The sequence below is a fragment of the Nicotiana tomentosiformis genome, chromosome 8, assembly GCF_000390325.3.
Source record: "Nicotiana tomentosiformis chromosome 8, ASM39032v3, whole genome shotgun sequence".
Classification (NCBI taxonomy): domain Eukaryota; kingdom Viridiplantae; phylum Streptophyta; class Magnoliopsida; order Solanales; family Solanaceae; genus Nicotiana; species Nicotiana tomentosiformis.
The window spans coordinates 73781786-73801998 of NC_090819.1; the positions used below are offsets into that span (position 1 = coordinate 73781786).

General features: G+C 33.9%; 1 protein-coding gene across 1 annotated transcript; it reads right to left on the minus strand.

Annotated features, from left to right (window-relative positions):
* Nucleotides 1–4493: 4493 nt before the first annotated feature.
* Nucleotides 4494–7699, minus strand: LOC104086538 (uncharacterized). The gene is made up of 4 exons (XM_009590828.4): nt 6393–7699; nt 5880–6256; nt 5561–5786; nt 4494–5477 (listed from the first exon to the last, which is right to left on the minus strand). Exons 2-4 carry the CDS (start codon nt 6152–6154, stop codon nt 4704–4706), a joined length of 1275 nt encoding a protein of 424 aa, XP_009589123.1. The 5' UTR covers nt 6155–6256; nt 6393–7699; the 3' UTR covers nt 4494–4703.
* Between the last annotated feature and the right edge of the window lie 12514 nt (nt 7700–20213).

A 20213-nucleotide genomic window follows, 5' to 3' on the forward strand; every position in this document is an offset into this window, starting at 1 on the left:
AGGTGACGGGCGTGTGGGCGTACACTATAGAAATTGTGACATAATTATTTCTGTGGAATTTTGTAGTTAAATGATCTTGGCATTTTCCATGCGGTTTTATGAGTTAAAGAAATTGTGCTGAAAAGCATATTAAAAATCATGTTGAGGCTATGTGCCAGTATTATTGGGACCCACAGAGGTCATATTATTGCGAATTATTTATTTTAAATTAAAAATTTATACTCAGTCATATTCATGTCATTACATATCATATCTCAGTCTCTGTTATTATTTATTGATACATCATATCATCATTTTTGGATGTTCTCATGATATTATGAGCCCATGAGAGAGAGACTGGAGAGATTGATGACTGAGGGAGGCCGAGGGCCTAATTGTGAGGATATTTTTGGGATTGGGCTGCACGCCGCAGCAGGCCATGTTGGCTTTATATATATATTATATTATTGCACGTGAGTTAGCCGTGCAGATCTATATATTATACTATTGCACGTGAGTTGGTCGTGCAGATCCAGATATTATTATAGCACGTGAGTTAGCCGTGCGAATCCAGATATTATTATTGCACGTGAGTTGGCCGTGCAGATCCTTATATTATTATTGCACGTGAGTTGGCCGTGAGGATCCAGATATTTATATTATGGCACGTGAGTTGTCCGTGCTTATAGCGCTTGGGCTGTAGGAGCCCCTCATGAGTCTGTACACCCCCAGTGAGCGCAGTCGACTATAAACAGGGATTGGGCTGCACGCCATAGCAGGTATTGTATAGCGCTGAGTGATTGAGTATGTTGAGCACAGTGAGAGAGAATGCGAGATAATGAGATTGAGTACTCTGAGAGTGCGAGTACATGAGTGCAATATCTAAGATACATTGCATTGACATGCACACATGACATATATGCATAGAGATGTGTTTTTCTCATCCTGTACGATATCACATTATTCATGATTTCTCTCACATGTTGACAGATGGACATAGTGATGCATTTGTTTTACACTGGTTATCTCGGAAAGAAAATGAGATATTTTATTTATCATTGAAAGGATTTTTTGAAAAATTATTATTTTCAAACTTATTCATATTTTTGGTAATCTTCGGTATACGATTCGGGTTTTCATTGATGTACTTGAAAGGTAGAACTATTTTCAGAATTCATGATTTAGCTGAGCCTTTATTCTTGAGTTACTTCTGGTATTACTTGTTTAATATTATTATGAACTATTGTTGGCTATTGGAAGTTGGACTCTGACCTTGGTAGAAACTCGTCACTACTTTGAACCTACGACTAGGTTTGTTACTTACTTAGTATATGGGGTCGGTTGTACTGATACTACACTTCTGCACATTGCGTGCAGATATTGGTTGCCGTTGTTGCTGTGCTCGATGGTTGCGGGATCTAAAGATGTACATGCGTTCCTGTTGTGGCTGCCTCTTGTTCAGGGTAGCCTTAGATTTATAAAAGCTCTGTTTATGTATTATTTCATTTTCGCTTTGTATACTCTATTTTTAGAAGCTCATGATTTGTACTACCAGTTCTTGGGGAGATGTATTAGTTTTAGATATTTTCTTTTAATTAATTTCATTGGAATTGGATAGATGGAAATTGGCTTACCTAACGGGTTGGGTTAGGTACCATCACGACTAGTGGGATTTTGGGTTGTGACAGTTCTGTTGCGGCGTGCAACCCGCTCCTCCAATATATTCATTTTAATCAAGTCTGTTTCGGCGTGCAACCCGATCTCCCAATATATATATATATATATATATATATATATATATATATATATATATATATATATATATATATATATATATGTATATCGAATTTTAAATAAGTCTGTTGTGGCGTGCAACCCGATCCTCCAATATGGACTTTTAATAAGTCTGTTGCGGCGTGCAACCCGATCCTCCAATATGGACTTTTAATAAGCGTGTTGTGGCGTGCAACCCGATCCTCCAAGATATTCATTATAATCAATTTTGTTACGGCGTGCAACCCGCTCCTCCAACATATTCATTTACCAATTCTTATAGAAGAAATTTCCCAAATAATTGCAACAATTGATATAAAATTATAAGACAACAAACATACAATAATTATGATTTAATTATGAAACAAACAATGTCAAATAGCAAATTATTATGAAAATCGGGAAAAAAATAGGCAGTTTAATATTTAATATGCTAAATATCAAATAACAAATAAAACACATAATTCAAATAGTATGTAACAATTAATGCAGGAATTCAAAAATTAATATTTGACAAAGAATAGGAGAGAAACAATTATTATAATAATTACTTTATAATTTAAAACAATTTATGATTTTTCAAGTAAGCAGGCAAACAATTAATTTGATGATGTATAGACACTCGTCACCTCGCCTATACGTCGTTCACATGCAATTCACATAACAAATAATTTAAGGGTTCTATTCCCTAAGTCAAGGTTAACCACGACACGTACCTCGCTTTGCAAATTTTAATTAGTTACTCAACCACAACTTTTCCTTTTAAATTTGCCTCCAAAAGCTTCAAATTTATTCACAAACAATTCAATATAATCAATACTAATTATAGGAATTAATTCCATATGAATTTATAAATTTTTCGGATAAAAATCCGAAATTTATTAAAATATACAACAGTGGGACCCACGAGTTCAACCATACAAATCTTAATTCTGATACGAGTTCAACCATACAAAATTTGTCCAATTCCGATATCAAATGGACCTTTAAATCTTAATTATTTGTTTTTGGAAGATTTTATAAAAATCTGATTTTTCTTCCAAACTTTTACTGATTCATGATAAAAATGAGTATGAAATCATGAAATATAATCCATATAGGATAAGGAACACTTACCCCAATGTTTTCCCGTGAAAATCGCCCAAAAATCACCTTACCTGAGCTCAAAAATGGGAAAGAGTTGAAAATGGGCCGAAACCCCGTTTCTAGAACTTAAGTTCTGTTTCTGGGATTTTTACCCTTCACGAACGCGGTCAGTGCCTCGCGTTCGCGAAGCACAAATTTGTGCTGTCCAATTTTACTCTTCGCGAACGCGAGGGATACCTCGCGAACACGATGCTTGCCTGGCTTGGCCTTCGCAAACGCGAAGGCTAATTTTCCTAGCCAACCTCTTTCCTTTCACGAACGCGGGGATTCGATCGCGAACGCGAAGCTTTGCACCTCGACACTTCGCGAACGCGTTCCCTTAGTCGCGAACGCGAAGCACAAAAAGGGCCAGACCAAATTTCCTCTTCGCGAACGGGAGACTCCCCTCGCGAACGCGAAGAAAGAAACCATACTAAATATGCACCCAAGTCCTAAAACATCAGACGAACTTGCTCGTGCGATCAAATCGCCAAAATAACACCTAGAACTACGAATCAGACACCCAATCAAAGAAAATTTTCAAGAAAACTTTAAAACTTATATTTTTACCACCGGACGTCCGAATCACGTCAAATCAACTCTGATTCTTATCAAATTTGGCAGACAAGTCATAAATATTATAGTGGACCTATACCAGAATTCGGAACCAAAATACGGACCCGAGGTCAATAAATCCAACATCTGTAATTTCTTAAAAATTATTAAGCTTTCAAGCTTTTAATTTTTCATCAAAATTTCATATCTTGGGTTAGGGACCTCAGAATTCGATTTCGGGCATACTCTCAAGTCCCAAATCATGATACGGACCTACCAGAATTTTTAAAATACTGATCCGGGTCCATTTGCTCAAAATATTGACCAACGTCAACTTAGTTGAGTTTTAAAGCTCTAATTCACATTTTAATCCATTTTTCACATAAAAACTTTTTAAAAAATTGTACGAACTGCGCACCTAAGTCGAGTAATGATAAATTGTACTTTTAGAGGTCTTAGAACATAGAATTACTTATTAAATTTAAAGATGACATTTTGGGTCATCACATTGTATCATATTGTTTGTTTGGAATCCATGCCTGTGGAAAGACAATCTTCTAGCCAAGTGAAGACTACGAAGTAATATTTTCCATGTTGAACAGAAAATATGCAAAATAGTTGAAAGATAAACTACTTTTTGTAATCATTTATTTGGATTCAAGATAAATGAGGAATGGAGTTCACTTGATGTCTTAACTGCTTTGAAGTTTCTTTATGATTTTTGTGATGGTAAGGGTGCTTTGAAGTGGCATTTTGTTGGAAAAATATAGTGATATTTTCCAAGACATAAAGCTATGTTTTAGAAAGCAGTGAGCATATACAGAAAAAGGATACCATATTGGATGTTAACATCTCTACAAATGGTTAGCAATTTAGTTTCAAGGCAAACACCCCTTTCATACGTGTAAAGAGATTTTCGAAGAAATGAGATGGAAAAAGGAGAGTGCAAGGAAAAATCTTACTGTCGAAGAAATGATTCATACATACTAAAATTAACACACATATTTCACTTACATTTACTAACGTATTAACAAGAAATGCTGACAACGGTAAGAACAACAACTAGAACAACACTGCTACGAAACCAAAACAACTGAAATTGCCTCTGTTGTCACAGAAAACCAAATAATATTCATATACAAACAACTTTCGCATCCATTATCCAAAAGGACATTCATATTCACTAAATCAAACTAAGTTAATTATGTTTTTCACAAAAATAACTAGCCAAATACCACCAGTTTAGTACACAACCATCCATAAAAACATAACTAGCCAAATGATGGCGCCATCTTCTTTTTCTTTTTTCTTGCTTCATCTTGGAGCTGGCTTAGTGTAAGTGCAGCTTTACCCTTCCAAGTTGCTTTAGTTGGTGAGTAAGGCAAGTTTGTTGGCATAGACACTCCATCTGCACCCCCAGTAAATTGACTCCTTCTTGTCCCAGTTGGTAGTCTTGCTTTCAGTCTTATTTCCTTAAGTACTGACTGTGACTCAGAGATGATTTGTGGCCTCAACGGTGGATCTTCCTCATCTCCAATATCTGGACCATAGGCTTGTGATTGTTGTGTTGTGACTTGAGAAGAGTAATCTGATTGTTGTGTCTGTGTTTCATTTTCAAATTCAAAGTCCAACCAATCATCTTTACTACTAAGAGTCGATATTGTACTATCCTTTTGATTCTTTTTACTTGATATTATACTCTCTCCACTATCAGTAATAAGATTCAAAGTCCAACCATTATAAGTTTGTTTTACCTTGAAACAAGTCCTAGAATTGTGGTTCTCTCCACCACATTTGTTGCATGTCATCACAGTTCCTTTCCTTGAATAACTCCACTCTCCCTTCTGCTTCCTTGCTTCATTAGGTTCTCTATTTCTCTTTACTTTGGGTCTGCCGACAATCTTGACAATTTCAGGTGGTTCCATTGCTTGGTTAGGATCAATTTTCCAGAATTTTATACCCCTAACTGGTTGAAACTTGTGCTTATAAGTCAAGGAATATGCTTCTTTGCTATAGTACCAATGAATTTGTAACTTAGGATCACCCTTCAAAAATAAGAAATAACACTAATTAGATAACTTGAAAAATATGAGGTTAAAAAAGAAAACTAAATTAAAATATTTCATACCCTATCATATATTGTAGCTTTGATAGCATGGGGGCAAGGGATCCCAAAAAGTTGCCACAATCTACAAGTGCATTTTTTATGTTCAAGATCCACAATATGTCTATCATCACCTTCTGTGATTTCATATCTAAAGTCACCATTAAACTCAACCTTGCAATAATGACATATTGCCATATAGTCATTGTAAAGCATCAAAGCACTTGGACTAAAGTCACCATTCCATTTTCTGACAAAATAGATACAAGGAGTCAAAAGAAATTTAAGGAAATGGACATTATGTAAATCAGAAGCATAACATTTCATAATAACTAGCCATTACCTAATTTTATCTTCATTGATAGCCAACAAATTCATAACCTTTATCCTAATCTCCTCGAGCATCTTGATAATTGGCATATGTCTAGCTTCAAGAATCCATTCATTAAACGACTCTGTGAAATTGTTGTCGACCATTATGTTTTTACATTGAGTGTCAAAATATGCTCTACACCAAGACTGGGGAGGATAATGCAGGAGATCTTTGGCAGCAGAAGCATCATCATCCTCACATAGCTCACCCATCTTTTTTAAGTTGATCTTTGAAATCTTCTTCATACGTGATCCAAGCACACCACCACAACAACTTCTTCATATGTCCACTTCTCCATTTCTTCTGCCAATTTGCCTCAATATGTCTTACACAATACCTATGATGAGCTTCAGGAAGTATATTCTGTACATCATCAATTAACCCTTATGATAAAATAGGAACAACACAGTCATAAAAGATAAAGTATATAAGTGTATATAGAAGAGAATAATAAAAACCTGAGATGAAAGTTGTAGCGTTTACCTTTTGCATATCTGAGATGAAAGTAACTCCTTGTCCATCATTTAGCTCCATAGAAAGCTTCAAACACTCTAAAAACCAACCCCAAGTCCTGGCAGTTTCCTTGTCTACCACAGCCCATGCAAGAGGATAAAATTGCTTCATACAATCTAGACCAATAGCTACTAACAACTGACCCTTAAATCTACCCTTGAGAAAGGTACCATCTAGCCCAATCAGTGGTCTTAAGCCGCTTTTCCACCCATTTTTCAATGCATTGAAGCATATGTACATCCTTAAGAACTTTTTTTTCCCTTCTTCAAGAGCATCCTTTGATATATTGATCACAACATCATTGTCAGGATTAGATTTCCTTACTTCTTGTCCATATGCCTCAAGTTTGTTGTAGTCATCAACAAAACTGCCCTCCAACTTCTTAAGAGCCAATCCCTTGGCTCTTTTGAGCTTACTATTGTACACATTTAAATCAAAACCAGTCTCCAACTCAGCTTTCATATGCTTTAACTTGTACTTAGGATTGTACTGTACTTTTTCTTAAATAATTGGGCCAAAGTATTCTGATCAGCCCTAGGATTTTTGAAACATAGATCACATGTATGTTCATCTCTCAATTTTTTGATTCTAATAGTAGGACACTTTGCATCATTCGAAATATATAGTCTAAAAGGGCAGCCTTCAACACACTTGTAACTAGCCCTAGTTGTATCAGTTTTGAGTAACTTCAACCCTCTTTTATTTACTAGTGCATAGAAGTTAACTACCCTTCTAACTTCTACAATATCCTTAAATGTCATATGTAACTCTAACTCCTTAAAATGTTCCAACTTATTAGTTATAACCATCTTCTTTTCTTTGATAATGCCATCAAGTTCTATAGAATCACCGTCAAAATTATCTGATTCATCAAAGTCACTTCCCCCAAGACTATGTTCACATTCAGAAGCTACATCAATGTCTATAGAATATGTATCTGTATGATGAGTAATATTTTGAGCAAACACCTTTAGGTCACACTCATCAACAACAAAGAAATTAATCACCCTGAAGTCTTTAGAAAATAAGTACCGAAGAGTCTTTACACCTTCGTCATCAGTTACCAAGTAGTACCTCCCCGAAGGTCCAGTCACTAAAAGTTGTGTTACAGAGCTAAACCCTAACTCTTTTGTAAATTCTTCACAAATAAAATCATATTTAACCAGATAAGAGACATAACCAGACAAAGTGTGCACCAACATCTTGTTATACACTATCTTAGGGGAAAAGACCCAGTTACCCATATAGTGAAATACCAAGTCCACTTTATCAATCATCTTCAACAGACTTCACACACCAAAAAAATAGAAAAAGGGAAAAGAATGGACCACATCAGTATATATAAAGATATCATAAAAACATTACTCTTTAATGGATTCTAACAGAGTCCCTACATATGAAACACACAAGAAAAAATACGAACTCACAAATATAACACACAAAGAAAGCATAAAGTAGTCTTACCTTAGTTGAGACTAGCAGAAAATGGACAAGCATACACCTTCGATTGAAAATTCCTCAAAGAAGAAAACCCTAGTTGTGAAAATAAGAAGAGTAGCTCCAGAGAATAGGAATAAAAATAAGAATATAAGGGCTGGAAATAAGGAATAACTAGTGGGGTCATCTAGAAATAAGGTTGGGTCAGGTCATAACGGATCGGGTCAGCAGAATTTGGTTGGGTCCGGTTATTAATTATTTAAGAAATACAAAATAGTAGTTCCGTCTGACTAAGGGTATGAATGAGCAAGTATTGGATAGTTTGGGCAAATCTGGGCCGAACTAATAACGACGGAAATATTTGTCCTAATTCACATAGTTCACTGGCATATATGGTCCTTTTCCGTTTTGCTTTTATGCATTTTTCTTTTTGTATATCTCTAATTCAGCGATAACATTGGGTCATAATGTTGTGTTTGTGATCAATTCAGCTATAACATTGGGTCATAATGCTGTGTTTGTGATCAAGTATGCGCGTCTTAGAAGTAAAAGTAAAAATGTCCAAAATAATGATTATAGTTTGATTCACTGAGGAATAAGAAGTGAATTTTTTTAGAAAGTTATTGAGAATCTTTTGGCATTGAATTGTGTTTGTGGTTCAATCAATATATTGATTATGTAATATGCAATCAGAGTAGTTCAATCATTGAGAATTTTGGCTAAAGATAAATTTGTATGCTAACTGTGTTTAAGAATTTTGCTAAATACTTGTATTCTTAACTGTACTTGTATTAAAGATGCATCTAATTAGGTCTTGTTTTTTAGTTTAAATATTAAGGACATTTCAGAAAAATTATCCTAATGTTTACATTCTATTTCCTTCTTTGTAGTGTGCTAATGGAAGGAGATCGTGTTTTCGAGTTTGATGATTGGCGTAATTTGGTGAGCTATTGGAAGGGAGATTTTCAGTATAAGGAAACAAAAAAAAGTTTCTTGTCAAACACGCAATGGAAGAAGTTGAGAAATGGTATTTTCAGAAACGTTTTCCGATTGGAAGGTGCGAAATTCTGTAGAAAACTTATTCATTGTGTGTTGCTTTCTGAAATTGTAAGCAATGACACGAATTCAATGACATTCAAGGTATTTGATCATCAAGTGAAGTTTACACGTGAAGCCTTCCAGATAATTACCGGGTTAAAATGTTCTTCTTCAGTGGACTTCAAAATTTTGAGTGAAAGAGATAATAGGCTTTCTAAAGTCTACTTTCCTGGAAAGGATAGAATTAAGTTAGGCGATTTGTGGCATTTTATTATTAGTCACCCATTTGGTACAACTGCATCATTTGTAGGCAGCGATAACGATGCGGTGAAGTTGGCAATAATTTATTTTGTTGAATCTGTGTTGATGGGGAAGCGTAAGACTCGGAATGTGTCTGAGCGAGTAATGAAAATCATTGATGACGATGAACTCTGCTCTTCTTTCAATTAAGGCTCTCTTTGTTCTGAAAAGTTACTCAAATCATTGAAGAGTTGCTTGAAGCCCAAACAAAATACTTCAGACAATGAGAATGAGAATGAGAGAGAGAAAGATAAAGAGAAGGATAATTATACTATACTTGGCTTCCCTTTCGCCTTATGTGTTTGAATTATGGAAGTATTCCCAATTTTCAGAAAAAATCGTTTGTGAACTTCAGAGAATGTGGGTTCTCTCGGATGCTATGTTATTCATTTATGAAATCTCCGCATTATGTTAGCCTATGTAAAAAGTACTTCCATAATGAAAAAGTAAGTTAATATGATTACTATCTATCTTTTTGTTTATGTGTTTTGGTTCTAAATACTTACCTTTTCCCCCTTATATAATAGGTATTTCAGTTGCTCGAGATGGTACCATTTATTTCTTCTGAAGAAGATGCGGAGCCCACTAGTATGCATGTGCAATTATCTCAAGATCAAAGTTCAATACCTTCAACACAATTTGATGAAGGCTTGCTTAAAGAAATTGTTAATGTAAGTTTTTTGTCTTTGAATACCATTAGTTTTTTATTTGCTTATTTTTGCTTAAGAGACTTTTTTGTTTTTATGGTTATTGATTCAGAGATTATCGGAGAAGTTCAAAAAGGATTTGCAGGCAGAAAGTGTTAGAATACATCAAAAAATAATTTTATCAGAAAAAAGGATTTAAAATGACATCAAGGTAACATGTATTTAATTTTTGAGCTTCTAAATTTAAATTTAGGACTAGATGTCCTTAATTTCTGTACTGGTAACTCTAAGTTCAAGATTAGGTGTCCTTAATTTTTGAACTTATAAATCTAAGGTTAGGACTACATGTCCTTAATTTTTGAGCATGTAACTCTAAGTTTAGGACTACCTGTCCTTAACTTTTGAACTTGTAACTCTAAGTTCAGGACTACCTGTCCTTAATTTCTGTGCTTGTAACTCTAAGTTAAGGACTAAGTGTCCTTAATTTTTGAGCTTGTAACTCTAAGGTTAGGACTACATGTCCTTAATTTTGGAGCATGTAACTCTAAGTTTAGGACTACCTATCCTTAACTTTTGAACTTGTAACTCTAAGTTCAGGACTACATGTCCTTATTTTTTGAACTTAGAACTCTGAGTTCAGGACTACCTGTCCTTAATTTCTGTGCTTGTAACTCTAAGTTAAGGACTAAGTGTCCTTAATTTTTGAGCTTGTAACTCTAGGTTCATGACTAAGTATCCTTAATTTTTGAAGTTGTAACTCTAAGGTTAGGACTGCTTGTCCTTAATTTTTGTGCTTGTAACTCTAAGTTTAGGACTATATGTCCTTAATTTTTGAGCTTGTAACTCTAAGTTCAGGACTACATATCCTTTTTTTTTGAACTTGGAACTCTAAGTTGAGGACTACCTGTCCTTAACTTTTGTACTTGTAACTCTAAGTTAAGGACTAAGTGTCCTTAACTTATAAGTAACTAACATTCTGATTCTTATTTTGAATACTATCTCACAGGCTTTAAAGAAAAACCTAGTGTCAAAGGTTGATACTTTATTGAAGCTTCTTGAGAAATCTCATGAAAGGAATAAAGAGAGAGAACCTAGTGTTCCAATTAGCAAAGATGCAATTGATGATCAATGTGACAATACAGATGTGCATCTAGAAGATTAATTATGAGATTAACTATCCCTCGTGTCAAATGAGCCCGATAAGTTGACAAAGGAGGCGTGGATGGGAGAAGCTTCCTATGTATGCTATTACTGAGTATTAAATATGAAGTGGTTATCCTGCAGCTTAAAGAGGGCAACTAGCGACTAACTTGGTTTTCCCTTTGGTACCCAAAAATGTAAAGAAAAAAGTCATCTGCTAAAATTATATGTCATAATAGTACCCTACTGTAACATTATTTGCAATTTTTGTAATAAGAATTGGGGGGGAGGGCGGGGGTGGGAACATAAAAGGAATTACTGTTGTCATCCTAGCCTTTGAACCAAAAGGCCAAACCAAAACCCTATACATCCAAAGTGAAGGGTACAATTTTCATAGTTGTATGATTGGACATAGATTCAATGCTTTCCCTCCTTTCTTGATGTTGATTTTTATTTATTTCTTTGTCAACTCTTCTTGTTCTATATTGGCCTTTTTGGAAATTAGGATACTTATTGAGCATTCAAGAGATTTGCTTTCATTTCCTTGTCATTTGAGAAGTGAGAGGCAGAGCTTATTCACTATTGGTTGGGAATTTTGGATTTAACACTTGTACTATTATTACAAAGTACTTTGTACTAGTACACTAGGGACCACAGAAGAAAAGAAAACCAATACCTGTTTTCCGACTACTCATTGGGAGATGTTTCTGAAATTGCTAGTTCAGAAATTTTCCATATTTATCATAAATTTCAATGTGTTAAATTTGACTTCATAAAACCCTTTTATTTTTTTTCCTTTCTTTTATGTAGGATGATGCCAGGATTTAAAAAAGACTTAGTGATAATCGAATCTTGCGTATATATACAATACGTGTAAATTGTTATCAATGCTCCAAATGTATATATTAATATGTAAATTGACACTTGGTACTAATTAGAACAAGTCTCAGATGTAAAATTATGGACAATATTTTTCTATACAAAAAATTTATTGGTCCAAAAGTCTCAAATATCAAACCTTAACAATAAAAGCTTTTAACTTGAATTAAAACTAGAAATGGAATAATATTAGCAATTGCTGGACAAAGAAAAACTGTCCTCTATTTCTTCACACTGACTTTGATCTTTTCATGTGAATGCTTCCTTAGAAGTTATTGTTAGTGACGAAAAATTATGTCAGAGTTGTTGATGATGGGAAAGGATATGGAGAAATTCCAACATGAGGACATATCAAACTTTAGAAAAGAACTTGTAGTAAATCATTGGGCACATGGAGAGTGAAAAAGAAATTCTAGTTATGAAACACTACCAAAAAAAGTCGGCGACGACTATGATAGTAAAAATGTAACTTCTTGCCCGAAGGAGCTGTAGTGAAATTGCTAGTAGTATATTTCTGAAATGTCTAGTAAATTATTCATAAGCCACTTTATTTTGTTTGCATAGCATAATATTTTGAATTTTTAATTGCTGAAACTGGTCAATGTGTCCCAGTTGAGTAGCTACTATCTACTCAACTGTCCCAGTTCAGAATAGTTTTAATGAAATCTGCAGCTTCATAATTGACAATTTTATTAGTCCAATTTGGTTCTTTCTGTTAACTACTGGTCTCTCTATTTTTGCACAGTTTTAAACTGCCAATATTTGATTAAATTGTCCATAAGTCTTTCAGATTCCGTCCAGTTATTGTTGATTTGCACAGTCTTGCAAATTTGTAGAGCTATTGCAAAAGATTCCTATCTGTTTCTAAGATAGAATAGACAAAGCAACACATATTGATTGTTGTAGAACTTCAGGACATAATGCTCATAAATGTCCTGATTTGTTAAATGATGAAAATAATATTTAGGACATATTTTTCTGAAATGTCCTGAACTTCTGAAAATCTAGACACTAAACTGAGATTTCTAGAAGTTAAGGACATTTTAGAAATTTATGTCCTTAATATTAGATTCATACTTCAAACTTTCATTACGTTTCAAAAAATTATATCCTGAAGTTTACTTGTACCAATCTTATTTTAAAAATAAGATGTATCAGGCATCAAGTTTTATAAAGAAACAAAGAGCACATAAGCACAAAGAAACTTTGAAAATTCAGGACATTTTTTATATAACCATCTGCTAAAGTTTACTTGCTCAAATAAAAATAATCTAAATGAACCCAATTTATATCAAAAACTTAAAAGACTAGATAAACATAAGTGGATATATCTATAATTCTCTATGCTTCCTTGAAAATGAGTGGACTGCCGCAGAATATATACAAGATGTTCTATTATGACCAATTCTTCTGCAACGACCACATTTGAATATTATTTCTGATGATTCGGTAGCTGGAATATGCTTTTTCTTCTGTCTTCTATCTGGCGGGACCTTAAATTCTGGAGGTTTAACAATTTGTGACTTAACATTCTCTGGTACAATCCAAGAATCCGTATATCCTACAGGATGTATTTGTCTTTCATATATTTTCAACTAAGATTCCTTTAAGTACCAGTCTGAGCAGATGTTTCTCTTCTCGATAGCTGCAATTGCATGTATACATGGTAATTCATCAAATTGAAATTGGAAACAATCATATGTTCTTTTGTTTAAGTCCACCAAGAAAGTATTTCATTCTTCCTCAACTCTAGAACACCATGAATCAACATGGAAGACCTTCAAAGTTGAAAAACTATAAGTTAGTATATTATGTTAAATAATCATTAAAATAATAAGCTAAAGTAAGAACATAATACTTACATTTAAAGTAAAAGCTAAATCTATCTTTTTCTTCAATTCCTCTTCTACCCAACATGAAACATCATAAACAGTTCCTTCTGCTTCATTTCTTCTTTCATAAAATCAACGTTGTAGCTTTACTTGGATGAAATCCATCATTCTCAATATAGGCAGCTCCCTTGCTTCTAATAGCACATAATTCATTGACTCAACTTTGATGTGTGCAGTGTAAATGATAAGGACACGGTGTCCTTAACTTAACTCTGATGTGTGCAGTGTAAATGTTAAGGAAATGGTATCCTTAACTTTGAAGTATGCATTGAAAATATTAAGGACATGGTGTCCTTAACTTTGATGTTTGCATGTGTAAATGTTAAGGACACAGTGTCCTTAACTTTGATATTTGCACGGTAAATATTTTGGACATGGTGTCCTTAACTTTATTGTGTGCAGTGTAAATGTTAAGGATATGGTGTCCTTAAATTTGATGTGTGCAATGTAATTTTTAAGGACATGGTGTCCTTAACTTAACTTTGATGTTTGCAGTGTAAATGTTAAGGACGTGGTGTCCTTAACTTTGATGTGTGTACTGTAAATATTTAGGACATGATGTCCTTAACTTTGATGTGTGCAATGTAGATGTTAAGAACATAGTGTCCTTAACTGAACTCTGATGTGTGCAGTGTAAATGTTAAGAAAATGGTATCCTTAACTTTGAAGTGTGCATTGTAAATATTAAGGACATGGTGTCCTTAACTTTGATGTGTGTATGTGAAAATATGGTGTCCTTAACTTTGATGTTTGTGCTGTAAATATTTTGGACACGGTGTCCTTAACTTTGTTGTGTGCAATATAAATGTTAAGGATATGGTGTCCTTAACTTAACTTTGATGTGTGTAGTGTAAATATTAAGGACATGGTGTCCTTAACTTTGATGTGTGCATTGTAAATGTTAAGGACATGGTGTCCTTAACTTTGATGTTTGCATTGTAAATATTTAGGACATGGTGTCCTTAACTTTGATGTGTGTAGTATAAATATTAAGGACATGGTGTCCATACCTTAACTCTGATATGTGCAGTGTAAATGGTAAGGAATTGGTATTCTTAACTTTGATGTGTGCATGTGTAAATGTTAAGGATATAGTGTCTTTAACTTTGATATTTGCACTGTAAATATTTAGGATATGGTGTCCTTAACTTTGTTGTGTGCAGTGTAAATGTTAAGGACATGGTGTCCTTAACTTAACTTTGATGTGTGTAGTGTAAATGTTAAGGACATAATGTCCTTAACTTAACTTTGATATGTGCAGTGTAAATATTAAGGACACAGTGTCCTTAACTTTGACTTGTGCATTGTAAATGTTAAGGACATGGTGTCCTTAACTTTGATGTGTGCAATGTAAATGTTAAGGACATGGTGTCCTTAACTTTGATGTTTGCAATGTAAATATTTAGGACATGGTGTCCTTAATTTTGATGTGTGCAGTGTAAATATTAAGTACATGGTGTCTTTAACTTAACTTTGATGTGTGTAGTGTAAATGTTAAGGAAATTGTATCCTTAACTTTGATGTGTGCATGTGTAAATGTTAATTACATGGTATCCTTAACTTTGATGTTAGCACTGTAATACTTTGGACATGGTGTCCTTAACTTTGTTGTGTGCAGTATAAATATTAAAGACATGGTGTCCTTAACTTAACTTTGATGTGTGCAGTGTAAATATTAAGGACATGGTGTCCTTAACTTTGACTTATACATTGTAAATGTTAAGGACATGGCGTCCTTAACTTTGATGTGTGCAATGTAAATGTTAAGGACATGGTGTCCTTAACTTTGATATTTGCAATGTAAATATTTAGGACATGGTGTCCTTAATTTTGATGTGTGCAGTGTAAATATTAAGAACATGGTGTCTTTAACTTAACTCTGATGTTTGTAGTGTAAATGTTAAGGAAATTGTATTCTTAACTTTGATGTGTGCATGTGTAAATATTAAGGACATGGTATCCTTAACTTTGATGTTAGCACTGTAATACTTTGGACATGGTGTCCTTAAATTTATTGTGTGCAGTATAAATGTTAAGGACATGGTATCCTTAACTTAACTTTGATGTGTGAAGTGTAAATATTAAGGACATGGTGTCCCTAACTTTGATGTGTGCATTGTAAATATTAAGGAGATTGTGTCCTTAACTTTGATGTGTGCAGTGTTAATGTTAAGGACATGGTGTCGTTAACTTTGATGTGTGCAGTGTAAATGTTAAGGACACGGTATCCTGTATTTTCACCTTTTGTTGTTAAACTGTATTTTCAGGTTTCTTTATATGTTTTATGCATATGGATCATCAATAGCTGGTTGGAATCATTTTAGACCGTTGATTGCATTGTAAGTTAGTACATTATGACCAATTCTTCTGCAACGACTACATTTGAATATTTGTTGTCAGCATGTTATATCTTTGTTGTGGACAACAAGAACACGCCCACCTTTCCGGTGGTTCTTTCATCAAGTAGTCAAAAGTCTTCTTATCAATTTTTGCTACCTCTAACATGTATAGATCAAATTCTTTGCGCATGTATACTCTTGCAACACTTTGAAAAAGTTTTATGACCTCACTTTTCACTTTCCTTCGCTTTAGGTTCTGCTCCAAATGATATATACAAATCCCATGGTGGCTTTTAGGATATACCTTTGCGATGCCATGTGCAATAGATTGATGCCTATCTGATAAAAAAAATTAAATTGTCACGGCTCCCAATTGCATTGTGAAGCTCACTAAAGTACCACTCATAGGAGTTGTTATTTCCAAATTCCGCAATCCCAAAGGCTAGTGGAAATATTTTGTTATTTTCATCATTTAAAACTGAAATCATTAAAACACCTAGATATTTTGACTTCAAAAAAGTTGCATCAACAGCAATCACCGGTCTACAATAATTCCAATCAGTTATTGATGATCTATATGCATAAAACATATAAAGAAACATGAAAATATAATTTAACAACAAAAGGTAAAAATACAGGACACCATGTCCTTAACATTTACACCGCACACACCAAAGTTAAGGACACCATGTCCTTAATATTTACAATGCATGCATCAAAGTTAAGGACACCATGTCCTTATTATTTACACTACACACATCAAAGTTAAGTTAAGAATACCATGTCCTTAATATTTACACATGTACACATCAAAGTTAAGGACACCATGTCCTTAACATTTTTAATGCACATTTCAAAGTTAAGGATACCATTTCCTTAACATTTACACTGCATACATTAGAGTTAAGTTAAGGACACCATGTCCTTAATATTTACACTGCACACATCAGAGTTAAGTTAAGGGTAACATGTCCTTAATATTTACACTGCACACATCAAAGTTAAGGACACCATGTCTTAAATATTTACAGTACAAACATCAAAGTTAAGGACACCATGTCCTTAACATTTACATTGCACACACCAAAGTTAGGACACCATGTCCTTAACATTTACAATGCACACATCAAAGTTAAGGACACCATGTCCTTATTATTTATACTGCACACATCAAAGTTAAGTTAAGAACACTATGTCCTTAACATTTACACTGAACACAATAAAGTTAAGGACACCGTGTCCAAAATATTTACAGTGCAAATATCAAAGTTAAGGAAATCATGTCCTTAACATTTACACATGCACACATCAAAGTTAAGGATACCATGTCCTTAACATTTACAATGCACACTTCCAAGTTAAGAATACCATTTCCTTAACATTTACACTGCACACATCAGAGTTAAGTTAAAGATACCATGTCCTTAACATTTAAACTGTACACATCAAAGTTAAGGACACCATGTCCTAAATATTTACAGTGCAAACATCAAAATTAAGGACACCATGTCCTTAACATTTACACTGCACACACCAAAGTTAAGGACAACATGTCCTTAACATTTACAATGCGCACATCAAAGTTAAGGATACCATGTCCTTATTATTTACACTGCACACATCAAAGTTAAGTTAAGAACACCATGTTCTTAATATTTATACTGTACACAATAAAGTTAAGCACACCATGTCCAAAATATTTACAGTGTAAATATCAAAGTTAAGGACACCATGTCCTTAATATTTACACATGCACACATCAAAGTTAAGGACACCATGTCCTTAACATTTCCAATGCACACTTCAAAGTTAAGGATACCATTTTCTTAATATTTACACTACACACATTAGAGTTAAGTTAAGGACACCATGTTCTTAGTATTTACACTGTACACATCAAAGTTAAGGACACCATGTCCTTAATATTTACACTACACACATCAAAGTTATGTTAAGGACACCATGTCCTTAACATTTACACTGCACACATCAAATTTAAGGACACTATGTCATTAACATTTACACTGCACACATCAAAGTTAAGGACACCATGTCCTTAACATTTACAATGCACACATCAAAGTTAAGGACACCATGTACTTAATATTTACACTGCACACATCAAAGTTTAGTTAAGGACACCATGTCCTTAACATTTACACTGCACATATCAAAGTTAAGGACATCATGTCCTTAACATTTACACTGCACACATCAAAGTTAAGGACACCATGTCCTAAAGTTTAAAACATACTAATAAACTCTTTTTGTTTACCTGTTGTTGTCGTCTATCTTTATGTTAGTGTATGTTCCCGGATTTTTATTTTTTTTCATGTACAAGTATGAAGACAGCAATTCATAATTCTTTTCAGAAATTCCTTTATTAAAGCCTAAGCACGTTGAATAGCATGCCACACCTTGTGATACCCAATGTCTAGTCCATGCAATTTTTGTATTTCTGCCATGACAAAGGCTGGTGTAACTTCAAACCTTGGGTCTCGAAGATTGTCACTAATGTAACCACTAATCAACTTTGAAGTTGCATGCCTTTATGAGCTTTCATAGTGTTAACTGAATAGTCATGATGTTTTTCAATCTAACTATCTTGAATAGTGTTGAATCTTTAATTCTAAAAGCACGCACACACCACCTACAATTTTCATCATTGCATTTCAAAGAATATCTTGTTGAGATTGATTTAACAACCTTGAATTCAAAATGTCCTTTAATTGTTATATTCGAAAAACAGTTAATTATACTCTTCTTTTTGTCAAATATTGATCCCACTTTTATTTCATCCAACGAAGCATTTTCTCTTAATATTGTAGTCAGGGATTCTTTTTGTTTCGACTTTGACCTTCGTCTAGTTAGTTGAGTAGAGGATTTTTCAGCAACTTCTTCTATTACTGGTGCACTCTCTAAGACTTGAATACCCAAAGCTTGTTGGTTGTCAATCTCTATAATGTTTTGTCCTTCCACTTGAATATAATTAAATGTTTGAAGCACCTCTTCAGTTATTGGTTCAGGTTCAACCACATCTATTTTTATTATCTGTAGGCATTTGTATTGATTGTCTTGTTGAGTTTCTATATTGACATGTTCAAAGGTGCTTGTAGAGCCACAAACTCTTTTCGAAATATCAACAATAAAACGACCGCCCTTGAAGAGTGAATGACTTTTTAGTAACTCTATACATGTGTGAAGATCTAAATCTTTGGATACAAGAATTCTCTTGCTTGTTCCCAGGTTGATATCAAACCATATCATTACTTCAAATTTGTCTCTATCCAATTCAATAACTTCAAGGACCTGGTTGACGAAATCTTCAAATCGAATTGCCTCAGGTACTAGAACAAGCTTTGTTTGATGATACAAGTTGTAAATACATGACACTTTGTCCTTAACATTTATACATCAGTTATGAAGTTAAGGACACGATGTCCTAAACTTTATCAATAAAAGTTGCAAATACAGGACACTTTGTCCTTAATATTTACGCATCAGTCATGAAGTTAAGGACACCGTGTCCTTAACTTTATCAATAAAAGTTGCAAGTACATGTTATTTTGTCCTCAATATTTACATAACAGTCATAAAGTTAAGGACACGATGTCCTTAAATTTATTAATACAAGTTGTAAATACAGGAAATTTTATCAATACAATGCAATCCAGAAAAGGAAAAAACAAATATCAAATCCCCTGCATCTTATTCTCCACCAACCAAATAAAAATCCACACAAACATACAAAAACATATAGAGATATCTGAAATTTTAGAACTTACTGTAATTTTATAGTGAAATTTGGACGAAAAAGTTGAATTCCGTAGTTTGAAATAGGAGGAGAAAACCTTCTGTAATTTGGACGATCACATGCAAAGTTTAAGCAAAGTTTTCTGCAATCCCAAAAAGCTTATTTACGTTCTCTGCACGTAAATAAGCTGAGCGAAGTTATCATATAAATAAGGAGCGTAGGTTTCAGCGAAATTATTATAGCAGAGGGGTATTTTCGTTCGGGCGGGTAAAAATTTATTAAAGTAGTGGCTAAAGACTAAAAATATTTTAAAAAGTGGCTTAAAAGTAAATACATCTTTTATTACTGGCTAACTATGCACTTGC

What these genes read in the sequence shown, in the direction of transcription:
- LOC104086538 (XM_009590828.4), bottom strand. Translation starts at nt 6,154, where the DNA reads ATGAAGAAGATTTCAAAGATCAACTTAAAAAAGATGGGTGAGCTATGT. An exon ending in ATCAATGAAGATAAAATTAG is followed by an intron (nt 5,787 to 5,879) that starts GTAATGGCTAGT and finishes CTATTTTGTCAG; the next exon opens with AAAATGGAATGGTGACTTTA. An exon ending in AAGCTACAATATATGATAGG is followed by an intron (nt 5,478 to 5,560) that starts GTATGAAATATT and finishes TTATTTTTGAAG; the next exon opens with GGTGATCCTAAGTTACAAAT.